The 14,855-nt window shown below is 44.8% G+C and overlaps 1 protein-coding gene across 1 annotated transcript; it reads left to right on the top strand.

Moving 5' to 3' along the window:
* Window positions 1–2,706: 2,706 nt before the first annotated feature.
* LOC139465962 (uncharacterized) lies at window positions 2,707–10,963 on the top strand. The gene is made up of 3 exons (XM_071247984.1): window positions 2,707–3,024; window positions 8,101–8,256; window positions 8,563–10,963. The coding sequence occupies exons 1-3, from the start codon at window positions 2,958–2,960 to the stop codon at window positions 8,805–8,807; spliced, it is 468 nt and encodes a 155-aa protein (XP_071104085.1). The 5' UTR covers window positions 2,707–2,957; the 3' UTR covers window positions 8,808–10,963.
* Window positions 10,964–14,855: the final 3,892 nt, after the last annotated feature.

The following is a 14,855-nucleotide window of genomic DNA, read 5'->3' as shown; positions in this document are numbered from 1 at the left end:
CTGGCAGTATGACCTTGTTGGGCTTCATGGAGGGGTGGGTTGTCTTTACATCAATGTTCTCAATCCAATATTGTCTTTGAATAAACATAATCAGTTGCAGAATATTATATTGCATACATGGAAACTGGGCCCGTGAAGATCCGGGGTAGAATAGGACTTCAACATCCCATGCTTGCCGTAAAAGGCGACTATGCTTGTCGTAAGAGGCGACTAACGGTATCGGGTGGTCTGGCTCACTGACTTGGTTGATGCATGTCATCGTATCCCAATAGATGACACTACTATCACGCAGTAATGGAACAATAGATGGTTCTACAATCACGCAGTACTGGAACAATATATGGTTCTACAATCACGCAGTACTGGAACAATAGATGACACGACAATCACGTAGTACTGGAACAATAGATGGTTCTACAATCACGCAGTACTGGAACAATAGATGACACGACAATCACGCAGTACTGGAACAATATATGGTTCTACAATTACGCAGTACTGGAACAATAGATGGTTCTACAATCACGCAGTACTGGAACAATAGATGACACGACAATCACGCAGTACTGGAACAATAGATGGTTCTACCATTACGCAGTACTGGAACAATAGATGGTTCTACAATCACGCAGTACTGGAACAATAGATGACACGACAATCACGCAGCACTGGAACAATGCATGGTTCTACAATTACGCAGTACTGGAACAATAGATGACACGACAATCACGCAGTACTGGAACAATAGATGGTTCTACAATCAAGCAGTACTGGAACAATAGATGGTTCTACAATCACGCAGCACTGGAACAATAGGAGGCACTATCTGGGGTTCTTGTGCTAGTAAGCCTCCTTTACAGGCACATACAATGTTCACACGAGTGAGACTGACAGCCGTCAGTCACCCACAGACAGATTCTCCAGCCTCATTGAGAATGGTCACTATTCCTGAGGGACGTCACGTCACTTAGTCCCTTCATAATTCCTGCAGAACCGGAGTCAGCGATAAGAGTCGGGCTTGTTTTAGCACGTGCTGTTTACAAATACTGGCCTCGGCATCTCGACACCAAACATAACCAAGGGCCGTCAGTCGAGTTGTTTGTCCATCAATTATTTACCTGCTCCTACCTCGTGTTGCTGTAACCTGTCTCAATTAATTCAAAACAACGCCGGGCCTGACCACGAGAGAGAGAGAGAGAGAGAGAGAGAGAGAGAGAGAGAGAGAGAGAGAGAGAGAGAGAGAGAGAGAGAGAGAGAGAGAGAGTTAGTTTATTCACCCACGCTGCCGACGTAGTGAGCTTTTCTTACTTAGTTTTACGTATAGTTTCACTGGGAGCGAGATCGTCGGCGATGACGAGAGAGATAGTATACAAACATTATCTCGCACGTTCAGTGGGCCATCCTTGCCTCCGGTGCTGAGATAAGTGTTTACCCTCGGGTGTACGTACACCGGCCCCACCAGTAAGACTGAGAATAACGCTGACAAGACCCAGATGTATGTGCAAACACAAGGGTTTTAAGTAAATCACGGCAAGAATAGCGTGGGGGATACATAATGGGGTTATTATTGGATGTAAACTGTAACACCTTGTGTCTATAACGAGAGCGCATAATCTGCATGTACCTTTGTCCGACACACGTTTACATGGAAGCTCTCTGAGGAGAATAGAAACGTCATTGGGTAATGCGTTATTATATGACGCCGAAGAAACATGCGCATTGCAGGACGGCTTCACTTGCTGATGTTCACATGTAATGAGACGTGTTGGTCGTACTCGAGACGCGTCATAAACAGACACATTGACAGGAATAAACGTGAGAGACATGTTAGCTGTCTACTCATTCTCATTACATGATAATTCCAACGGTCATTCTTGACACAATTGATAAGCATCAACTGGATAATTCCCTCAACCGCTACCTTGTCGTAGTTACCGTGTACTAACTGTATAACAAGACGACATGTAATGGTATGACAGTAGGGTTTTCTGTATGACAGAGTCGGGATTTCTGTATGAGAAGGTAACTTGAAACTGTATGACAATATGACATGCAGCTGTATGACAGCGTAGGGTCTTCTGTATGAGAACACATTTTTGTGTATGACTGTCGGGTTCTCTGTATGATAGCGTCGGGTCTTTTGTATGAGAAGACATGTAATTGTATGACTGTCGGGTTTCCTGTTTGCCGAAGTCGGGTTTTCAGTGTGACGGATGAGAAAGTGACGTGAAACTTTAAGGGAAGGGAACATCCCCGTTTGGATGTTAAACATCTTCCTGCTTCAAAACGTGTTAAAGGGAGAGGTGTTTATATAACGTTGTTGTAAGTTCACCAATCCCCTTCAAATAACAAATCTTTCCTGAAGAAAATAGTGTTCAAATCCAATAGGTGAAGCTTCACAATTTCTTCGCCATGTGACGTAGTATGATAGCATGTCCTTATCTCCACACCCAGTGTGTAAATATTCATATCTTTGTAATATGCCCATCCCCCTTTGGCCATTGTGCTATCGTCAGCCCCCCTCGGGGTGTAATTACCCGTCGGGACATTGAATGTTTTGTTGTGGAATACAGCTGACACATATCACTGGGCGAATTGTAACTTGAAACGAATAAATCGTGCATACATCTGTTCACATTTCAGTGTATATAATTCTATCCAACTGTTATAAATTTTACTCTTTAATAAAGAACATGTAAGACCTCATTAGTATACGTCTTGAGCTTGGCAGTTGAGATAAATTACCCGTAACTACAGTCTCCCCGACATCAACAGGCAGCCCTGATTACGTATTTACGCGTCATCAGAGAGCGGCAGAGCTGTGGTGTGAGTCAGTCGTGGTAAGAACCTGTTCTTGTGCCCCCTGAGGCAGAGACAGTCACGCGTGACTATGTGACTCCACCACGCAAGGCACCATTCTGTGTCCCCGACTTGGAGAGTCATACAGTGTATTCACCATGAGGAGAACGTATCTCAGTTGTTTCCTGCTTCTGGTGTTCCTTGTCCAACTCCCAGAGAACGCAGGTAGGTTCCCATGTGTTATATCCTCACACAGCAGTGACACTCAGCAGTTTACGGATCCTTAATGTGGAGACGATGTGTGAAGTCAGGCTGTTGACAAATGGAATTATTCTTTCTTAAAACAGTCAGACTGTTTGAACGAATGTTAATATGAGGATTACGTACCAGCTTCTGAAATTATTACACAGTTATTGTCAGTATCTATCATAAATACCTACTAGGCAATATATATCATAAATACATACTAGGCAATATATATATAATAAATATACCACGTAGAAGCTGTCAGTGTGAATCAGGCATACACCGAACGTGTGTATTGAAGAAAGTTTAGTGGATATTTGTCTGTCATTTCTATTTCTATTTCTCAGATTGACACCCTGTATCACTGCATTAGCTTTGGCGTGTATGTCACCTGTACACCGGTGATACACCTGTGATACACCTGTGTTACACCTGTGTTACACCTGTGACATAACGGTACACTATATGCCTGCTTCACCCTTGACGTGCATGTCACCTGAAAACTTGAACGTATAATACACCTGTGTCATACCTGTACACGCCCAATGGCGAGCCGAACATTGTTCTTCTGATGGATTATTCTCTGCCTTCTTTGTGTCTGTACAAAAAGTCATTTGTCATGCGTATGATGGTTTCCGGGTTGCCCCGTACTGACAATATAATGAAAGTATTTGCATGTTCTAACCAGCTTTGTGTGATTGGGTCGCTTGAACACAGACAGTTCTATAATTATCTTAGAGGTATGTGTGCAGTTATGTACTTTTGTGTTCTATGTCCACGTATGTGTTCTATGTCCACGTGTCCCGTGAAGATCCGGATCAGATGGTACCGTAAAAGGCAAATATGTCGGAAGAGGTGACTTACGGGATCGGGTGTGTTCTATGTCCACGGGTGGTCAAGATCGATGACTAGGTTGATCCATGTCATCGTGTCCCAATTGCGTGGAGCGATGCTCATGCTATCGATCACTGGATTGTCTGGTCCAGACTCGATCATTTACGGTTAGCTGGAATATTGCAGAGTGCGGCGTAAAACAACAAACTACCACCAACAACAACGCAAGTGTTCTATGTCCACGTATGTGTTCTATGTTCACGTATGTGTTCTATGTCCGCTATGTGTGCTATGTCCGCTGTGTTCTATGTCCACGTATGTGTTCCATGTCCACGTGTGTATTCTATGTCCGCCATGTGTTCTATGTCCTCTGCGGTCTATGTCCACGTATGTGTTCTATGTCCACATATGTGTTCCATGCCCAAGTATGTGTTCCATGTCCACGTGTGTGTCCCATGTCCACGTGTGTGCTCTATGTCCGCCATGTGTTCTGTGTCCGCTGTGGTCTATGTCCACGTATGTGTTCTATGTCCACGTGTGTGTTCTATGTCCGCTAGGTGTTCTATGTCCGTTGTGTTCTATGTCCGCTATGTGTTCTATCTCCATGTGTGTGTTCTATGTCCGCTATGTGTTCTATGTCCGCTGTGTTCTATGTTCACGTATATGTTCTATGTCCACGTGTGTGTTCTATGTCCGTTAGATGTTCTATGTCCGTTGTGTTCTATGTCCGCTATGTGTTCTATGTACGCTATGTGTTCTATGTCCGCTGTGTTCTATGTCCACGTGTGTGTTCTATGTCCACATATGTGTTCCATGCCCACGTGTGTGCTCTATGCCCACGTGTGTGTTCTATGTCCGCTGTGGTCTATGTCCACGTATGTGTTCTATGTCCACGTATGTGTCCTATGTTCACATGTGTGTTCTATGTCAACGTGTGTGTCCTATGTCCGCTATGCGACCTATGTCCACGTATGTGTTCCATGTCCGTTGTGTTCTATGTTCACGTGTGTGTTCTATTTCGACGTGTGTGTCCTATGTCCGCTATGTGACCTATGTCCACGTATGTGTTCTATCTCCACGTATGTGTTCTATGTCCAAGTATGTGTTCTATCTCCACGTATGTGTTCTATGCCCACGTATGTGTACTGTGTCCACGTAAGTGTTCTATGCCCACGTATGTGTTTTATGTCCACGTATGTGTTCTATGTCCACATGTGTGTTCTATGTCCGCTATGTGATCTATGTCCGCTGTGTTCTATGTCCACGTATGTGTTCTATGTCCACGTATGTGTTCTATGTCCACATGTGTGTTCTATGTCCGCTATGTGATCTATGTCCGATGTGTTCTATGTCCACTTTATGTGTTCTATGTCCACGTATGTGTTCTATGTCCACGTATGTGTTCTATGTCCACGTATGTGTTCTATGTCCACGTATGTGTTCTATGTCCACATGTGTGTTCTATGTCCACGTATGTGTTCTATGTCCACGTATGTGTTCTATGCCCACGTATGTGTTCTATGTCCACGTATGTGTTCTATATCCACGTATGTGTTCTATGTCCACGTATGTGTTCTATGTCCACGTATGTGTTCTATGTCCACGTATGTGTTCTATGTCCACGTATGTGTTCTATGTCCTCGTATGTGTTCCATGTCCACGTATGTGTTCTATGTCCAAGTATGTGTTCTATCTCCACGTATGTGTTCTATGTCCACGTATGTGTTCTATGCCCACGTATGTGTTCTATCTCCACGTATGTGTTCTATGTCCACGTATGTGTTCTATGTCCACGTATGTGTTCTATGTCCGCTATGTGATCCATGTCCGATGTGTTCTATGTCCACGTATGTGTTCTATGTCCACGTATGTGTTCCATGTCCACGTATGTGTTCTATGTCCAAGTATGTGTTCTATCTCCACGTATGTGTTCTATGTCCACGTATGTGTTCTATGCCCACGTATGTGTTCTATCTCCACGTATGTGTTCTATGTCCACGTATGTGTTCTATGTCCACGTATGTGTTCCATGTCCACGTGTGTGTTCTATGTCCACGTATGTGTTCTATGTCCACGTATGTGTTCTATGTCCACGTATGTGTTCTATGTCCACGTATGTGTTCTATGTCCACGTATGTGTTCTATGTCCACGTATGTGTTCTATGTCCGCTATGTGATCCATGTCCGATGTGTTCTATGTCCACGTATGTGTTCTATGTCCACGTATGTGTTCTATGTCCACGTATGTGTTCTATGTCCACGTATGTGTTCTATCTCCACGTATGTGTTCTATGCCCACGTATGTGTTCTATGCCCACGTGTGTGTTCTATCTCCACGTATGTGTTCTATGCCCACGTATGCGTTCTATGCCCACGTGTGTGTTCTATGTCCACGCATGTGCTCTATATCCATGTATGTGTTCTATGTCCACGTATGTGTTTTATCTCCGCTGTGTATTCTATGTCCACGTATGTATGTCCAGTAATGGGTCAATGGATGAATATTAAGATAATGGTTTCTTCTAGCGGACAATGCAATAACTTACGTTCTCGTTTATTCCGTTTCAACAATCGGTTTGAGACACGGGTACTTTATGACCTCATCTGCTCGAGACCCTTAGACTGTGGAGACAGTCGGTATATGTGGGGATATGTGTTTGTGGCCGCACTCCGTCAGCATGTCTATGTTCGTTACGCACGCACTCACGCACGCACGCACGCACACACACACACACACACACACATACGCGCGCGCGCGACCCGTGAAGATCCGGGGTAGAATAGGTCTTCAGCAATCAATTCTTGCCGTAATTAAAGGGTGGTCAGGCTTGCTGACTTGATTGATGCACGTCATCGGTCCCAATTGCGTGGATCGATGCTCATGATGTCAATCACTGGATTGTCTGGTCCAGACTCGATTATTTACAGACCGCCGTCATATTGCTGGAATGTTGCTGAGTGCGGCGTTAAACAAACAAACAAACAAACAAACAAACAAACATACACACACATACTAGCCAGACACAAACACAAACACTCTGTGTGTCGCTAATATGTTTGTGTGTGTGTGTGACTATGTATATATGTATGTATGATACTCTGAGCATGAAGTGTACTAAATGTATCGTATCTTAGCATAAAATGAAGGGAATGTATCACATTCTGAGCATGACATCCAGTGAATGTACCATAATCTCACCATGACATCCAGTGAATGTACCATAATCTCACCATGACATCCAGTGAATGTACCATAATCTCACCATGACATCCAGTGAATGTACCATAATCTCACCATGACATCCAGTGAATGTACCATAATCTCACCATGACATTTAGTGAATGTATCATATTCTGAGCATGACATGCAGTGTTCCGTGTACCGTGCACTGTCTTCCGTATATTGTGCACTGTGTTTTCTGTGTACCGTGCACCATGCACCCTGTACCGTGCACTGTGTACCATGTTCCGTGCACCGTGTACCGCATTCCGTGCACCGTGCACACTGTACCATGCACCGTGCACCGTGCACACTGTACCATGCACCGTGCACCGTGCATGGTGCACGGTGCACCGTGCACCATGTACCATGTACCATGTTCCATGCACCATGTATCGTGTACCATGTTCCGTGTTCCGTGGTCCGTGTACCGTGCACTGTGCTACGTGCACCGCGTACTGCGTACTGTGCGCCCTGTAGCGTGCACCGTGTAGCGTGTAGCGTGCACCGTTTACTGCGTACTGTGCGCCCTGTAACGTGCACCGTGTAGCGTGTAGCGTGCACTGCGTACTGCGTACTGTGCGTACATATTCTAGTGATGACATTCCGTATATCGTGCACCATAATCCGTGTACCGTGTACCAAGCACTGTGTACCATGCACCCTGCACCCCACTACGTACAACGTGTACCGTGTACCATGTACTGTGTACTGTGCACCCTTTGGCGTTCACCATGTACCATGTACCATGTACCGTGTACTGTTTACTGTGTACCATGCACCCTGTACTGTGTTTCATGTATCTTGTATCGTGCACCTTGTTTCGTGTACCGTGCACCGTGTACCGCGTAGCGTGCACCGTTTACTGTATACTGTGCACACTATAGCGTGAACCGCGTACCGTGCATCGTGTACCGTGTACCGTGCACTGTGTACCGTACACCGTGTAGCAGTGTTTGTTGCGTGCATGTGTCTTTAAACGCTATATCGTCATGTTTCAGCCGGCGCCAAGTGCTATGCATGCAGCTACCTTTTTGCCGGCCACGACGGGACCTTCGGCTACAGCTGCGTTAACGACACGAGCAACTTCGAAACCACCTCTCAGATTGAGTGTGAGCTGCCACGGAAATGTATCATCAAGGCTGTTTATGATAGAAGTAAGATTGACAATTATCCTGCTTGATAATGATACACACGATTTAAGGATAAATTTCAAAACAAATTGGTACCCTTTACAAATAGTCATATAGCATTTCTTTTTATTAATGTAAATGACACGTCTTAAAACTATCTGATAAATACGCTAGCAGTGCGTCCTTTACATAAAAAAATAAATATGTGTTTTGTGTTACAATTTATAATTACATCAATTACATCACTGCGAGTCGACGTAACGAGAGAGTTAACAAATATACATGTGCTGCTCCTGTGTGATGAATAACATGCGACTCCCTTTTTTCCAGACGTCCAGCGCCTGTTATCAATGGACAAGGGGTGCCAGGTCCCACAAGGGGAGACAGGGTGTGACGCGCCGGACGGCATCAGACCAGTCTGCTATTATAACTGTGACACTGACCTATGTAACTCCATAGACGGAAACCTCGCCTTTGAATACATGCCTGTCTCGTGGAACGCAGCCCCGACAGCGTCGTCAGGTCTCTACGTCACTTTGATGATGGCTGTGCTGTCAGCATACACATCCGTATAGCCTCAAGGTCATCCGTCACCACCCGTCACCATCATCGCTAACCAGAATGAACTGAATGGATAGATGCTACTCTATAGAAGTTAAAGAACCTTCGATTCTTTTACATTAATATGATTAATTTGTCATGGCATGACTGATTAGCTACAGTAACATGAAGGAATCGGTGTTCTTTAACTTCTTTTGAGTAGGATATATGGAAACATCTTTAAGGGGCAACACGTGACGAGCTGAACAGTTCACGTCACTAGACACTCAGTGCACCAGTACTGATACTTCCGGTCAACAACGATCAACTTACTCTGGTGCTGATTCATGCACATTATGGCCATTATAGTCGAGGCTACTTACGTCACACACATCTGGAGCTAGGAGACAATTATAACACTGTATAGTAACTGCCGCTTGTTCAATGTTGTAACAGGGTGGGGAACAGCACGTGTAGGGAAACAGCGCGTGTAGGGGAACAGCACGTGTAGGGGAACAGCGCGAGTAGGGGAACAGCACGTGTAGGGGAACAGCGCGAGTAGGGGAACAGCACGAGTAGGGAAACAGCGCGAGTAGTGGAACAGCGCGAGTAGTGGAACAGCATGGGTAGGGAAACAGCACGTGTAGGGGAACAGCACGTGTAGGGGAACAGCGCGAGTAGGGGAACAGCATGTGTAGGGGAACATCACGAATAGGGGAACAGCACGATTAGGGGAACAGCGCGAGTAGGGGAACAGCGCGAGTAGGGGAACAGCGCGAGTAGGGAAACAGCGCGAGTAGGGGAACAGCGCGAGTAGGGTAACAGTGCGTGTAGGGGAACAGCACGAGTAGGGGAACAGCACGTGTAGGGGAACAGCACGTGTAGGGGAACCCATATCTGAGGGACTATACAGTTTAGAGACGTGTAAGATAAATCCCAATAAGCGCTGTTGCCATCTCCTCACGTAGTGTTCTCCAAGTAATAGTGTAAGTCACATTATATACAGATATATCGAGGCCGTTCAGGTTAAGTCAACTAAAGCGGCTTTACACTTGACATAGTTACATTCCTAATTACTGTTTATCCAGTGTAAGACATTATATTGCCATGGATTCTGTCAACTGGTAATGTGAAATATCCGTTGTGAATTAACACAGGAAGCATGGACGCGTAGATTTAGATTACATTTTAAATAACGATCTCGTTGAACATATAAAACTGGGGCATTGACAGCTGCATGTGCAATGGAACCCCGTTAAACCGCACGATAACGTCGTCCGGATGAGTACAGATTGCTATTAGGATATGTAGAAGATGTGGAAGGTGTCTGGATTAACGAGATTACCATTCAAACGGCATGTCAGCGGCGGACGTGGTATGATGTGACGACAGTGTGACAGTCTCACGGCATGTCAGCAGCGGACCCGGAATGATGTGAAGACAGTGTGACAGTCTCACGGCACGTCAGCAGCGGACGTGGTATGATGTGACGACAGTGTGACAGTCTCACGGCATGTCAGCAGCGGACCCGGTATGATGTGACGACAGTGTGACAGTCTCACGGCATGTCAGCAGCGGACCCGGTATGATGTGACGACAGTGTGACAGTCTCACGGCATGTCAGCAGTGGACCCGGTATGATGTGAAGACAGTGTGACAGTCTCACAGCATGTCTACACAACGGACCCGGTATGATGTGAAGACAGTGTGACAGTCTCACGGCATGTCTGCACAACGGACCCGGTATGATGTGAAGACAGTGTGACAGTCTCACGGCATGTCTACACAACGGACCCGGTATGATGTGAAGACAGTGTGACAGTCTCACGGCATGTCTGCACAACGGACCCGGTATGATGTGAAGACAGTGTGACAGTCTCACAGCATGTCTACACAACGGACCCGGTATGATGTGAAGACAGTGTGACAGTCTCACGGCATGTCTGCACAGCGGACCCGATATGATGTGAAGACAGTGTGACAGTCTCACGGCATGTCGACACAACGGACCCGGTATGATGTGAAGACAATGTGACAGTCTCACGGCATGTCTGCACAGCGGACCCGGTATGATGTGAAGACAGTGTGACAGTCTCAGTACCTGCCCGTGTACCTGTGCAGGTAAACACTGACTGCACCACTTACTGCATAATACGGACACTTCTTGTATAAAACTGGTTTGTTGTTTGAATACTGCCTGTCTTGTTGCTAACTTGTTAACATACATCTCACTGTTATAATGTATCACAATTAATGACATTAAAAAATTTCTACAACACGGACATGTGGGGACGGTGATCAATAGCACAACACAGTGATCTTTTGCACAACACGGAGATATATTGCACAACACAGTGATCTTTTGCACAAAACGGAGATCTTTTGCACAACATGGTGATCTAAAGCAGAACACAGTGATCAATAGCACAACACAAAGTTCTATACCACAACATAGTGATCTATTGCACAACACGGTGATCTATACACTACACAGCGAACTATTCAACAACACGGAGATGTATTGCACAACACAGTGATCTATTGCACAAAACGGAGATCTATTACACAACACGGTGATCTAAACACTACACAGCGAACTATTCAACAACACGGAGATGTATTGCACAACACAGAGATCTATTGCACAAAACGGAGATCTATTTCACAACACGGTGATCTATACACTACACAGCGAACTATTCAACAACACGGAGATGTATTGCACAACACAGTGATCTATTGCACAACACGGTGATCTATTGCACAACACGGTGATCAATACACAACACAGTGATCTTTCGCACAACACAAAGATCTATTGCACAACACGGTGATCAATAGCTCAGCACGGAGATATGTAGCCTAACACGGTGATCTACAGCACAACACAGTGATCCATTGCAAAACACAATGATCTATTGCACAACATGGTGATCTATACACAACACAATGATCTATTGAACAACACAGAGATCTATTGCACAACAGTGATCTATACCACTGTGATCTATAGCACAACACAATGATCTATAGCACAGCGCAGTGATCTATTGCACAACACAGCGATTTATTGCACAACACGGAGATCTATTGCACAATACAGTTATCAATAGCACAACACGGTGATGTACAACGTAACACGGTTATCAATGGCACAACACCACAATAGCACAACACGATGATTTACAGGACAACAGGACCGCCTCCGTGGTCTAGTGGTAGAGCGTCCGCCCGGAGAGCCCGCGTCATACCAAAAGACGTAAAAGATGGCACTTGTTGTTACCCTGTCTGGCGCTCGGCATTAAGGGGCTAAAACAAGGACTGGTCGACTCGGAGTCAGTATACTGTGTATGACTGGGGTATTCATGTTAAACCCGCAACATTGTATCTCAGTGAGCTAGCACTATAAATCGGCATCAGTCCGGACTAGTACAAGCAGCCACACAAACACACACACGTACATGCACGTCGCTATATAAGTGCAATAGTCTTGGACGCGACGTTAAACCCCATTTCACCTCACCTCACTTACAGCACAACACGGTGATCTAGAGCACAACACGGTGATCTATAGCACAACACGGTGATCTATAGCACAACACGGTGATCTATAGCACAACACGGTGATCAATAGCCTACACAGTGATCTATAGCACAACACAGTGATCTATAGCACAACACGGTGATCTATAGCACAACAAGGTGATCTATAGCCAACACAGTGATCTAGAGCACAACACGGTGATCTAGAGCACAACAAGGTGATCTATAGCCAACACAGTGATCAATAGCACAACACGGTAATCAATAGCACAACACAGTGATCTATAGCACAACACGGTGATCTAGAGCACAACACGGTGATCTAGAGCACAACACGGTGATCAATAGCACAACACGGTGATCTATAGCACAACACGGTGATCTAGAGCACAACACGGTGATCAATAGCACAACACGGTGATCTATAGCACAACACGGTGATCTAGAGCACAACACGGTGATCAATAGCACAACACAGTGATCTATAGCACAACACGGTGATCTAGAGCACAACACGGTGATCTATAGCACAACACGGTGATCAATAGCACAACACAGTGATCTATAGCACAACACGGTGATCAATAGCACAACACGGTGATCTATAGCACAACACGGTGATCTAGAGCACAACACGGTGATCTAGAGCACAACACGGTGATCTATAGCACAACACGGTGATCAATAGCACAACACAGTGATCTATAGCACAACACAGTGATCTATAGCACAACACGGTGATCTAGAGCACAACACGGTGATCTAGAGCACAACACGGTGATCTAGAGCACAACGCGGTGATCTATAGCACAACACGGTGATCAATAGCACAACACAGTGATCTATAGCCTACACAGTGATGTATAGCCCACACAGTGATCTGCAGCAAATCATGGTGATCTATAGCCAACACGACGACCTATCACACAACACGGTGATCTATAGCACAACACGGTAACATCACTACACTGTGATCTATATCACAGCACGGTGACCTACAGCACAAGACGGTGATATCACTACATTGTGATCTATAGTACAACACAGGGTTCCTTTGCACAGCACGGAGATCTATAGCACAACACGATGATCTATAGCACAGCACGGTGATTCATTGCACAATACGGTGATCCATCACACAACATGACGATCTATAGCACAACACGGTGACCTAGAGCACAACACGGTGACCTATAGCACAGCACGGTGATCTATTGTACAACATGGGGATCTATGGCACAACACGGCGATTCATAGCACAACACAGTGATCAAACAGCACAGTGATCTATCACACAATACGGTGAGAGCACTACATTGTGATCTATAGCACAACACTGTGAACAATTACACAGCACGGTGATTTATAGCACAACACGGTGATCTATAGCACAACACGGTGACATATAGCACAACACAGTGATCAATAACACAACAGGGTGATCTATCGCACAACACGGTGATCTATAGCATAATACGAAGAAAGCTAGAACAACAGCGTGCTTTATGTCACAAGAACGTGATCTTACAGTTCCTCTCCAACCTCTGACCGGAGATTAATTTCTCTTCTGAGCCTTTTGAGGACAAGCGAGTCTTGTTTTTGCACATTTGTAATGGCTTGGCGATTAATAGATAATTCCGTTATGTTACTTAAGATTAGATTATATTGAAGGATAAAACATGTCATATCCAGTAAAACGTTTTCTTTCAGCAGATTAACTACAAGTTACATTCTACTGCACAGCCTAGGTGTATAAATGCCCCAGAAAATCTTCACCAAAGTGTTACAAGACTTCATAGCTTCAGGCTGTCCACCCACATGACACGCCGTAATGTTACTGCTATACAGTTCAAGGGCATGAAATCAACTCACTCGCTCACTCACTCACTCACTCACTCACTCAGTCACTCACTCAGTCACTCACTCAGTCACTCACTCACTCCTACATGAAGTTGACACACCGTAATATACACTCTACAAAAGAAGAAACGCAAGGTAGATTTTTAGTAAATTTATCGTACCTTATAAAGTCGATATATATTTAATTTAATTTCATAGATACAATATAACAGATCAAAGGGCGTAAAAACAAACTCACTCACTGACTCACACCTACATGAAGTTGACACACCGTAATATAACTGATATATATTTCAAAGGGCGTGAAACGCAATTCACTCACTCACTCCTACATGAAGCTGACATGCTGTAATATAACTGATATACAGTTCCAAAGGCGTGAAACCCAACCCACTCACTCACTCATGTCTACATGAAGCCGACATGCCGTAATATATCTGATATTTAGTTCCAAATCAAAATTCCGCTCACGCACACGTTCAAGCCAGAGATGTGTATTTCATAGGAGCAATATATCTGATTGAAGCGTCTGGTAAATCACAGCTCACAATCATATATCCCCCACCATATGTATACATGTATGCTACCGTGACCCAGTTTAAAATTCCATTATTAGAAAAAAGTCTTTATCAGTCATAACGGACTAAATGCAGACGGAGAAGCCGACACTAATAACTAAC

Source organism: Haliotis cracherodii, unplaced genomic scaffold (genome assembly GCF_022045235.1).
Source record: "Haliotis cracherodii isolate W230 unplaced genomic scaffold, xgHalCrac1.p SCAF_18, whole genome shotgun sequence".
NCBI lineage: Eukaryota > Metazoa > Mollusca > Gastropoda > Lepetellida > Haliotidae > Haliotis > Haliotis cracherodii.
Note: the sequence above shows the minus strand (reverse complement) of the source record. Positions and strands in the feature narration are given on the sequence as shown.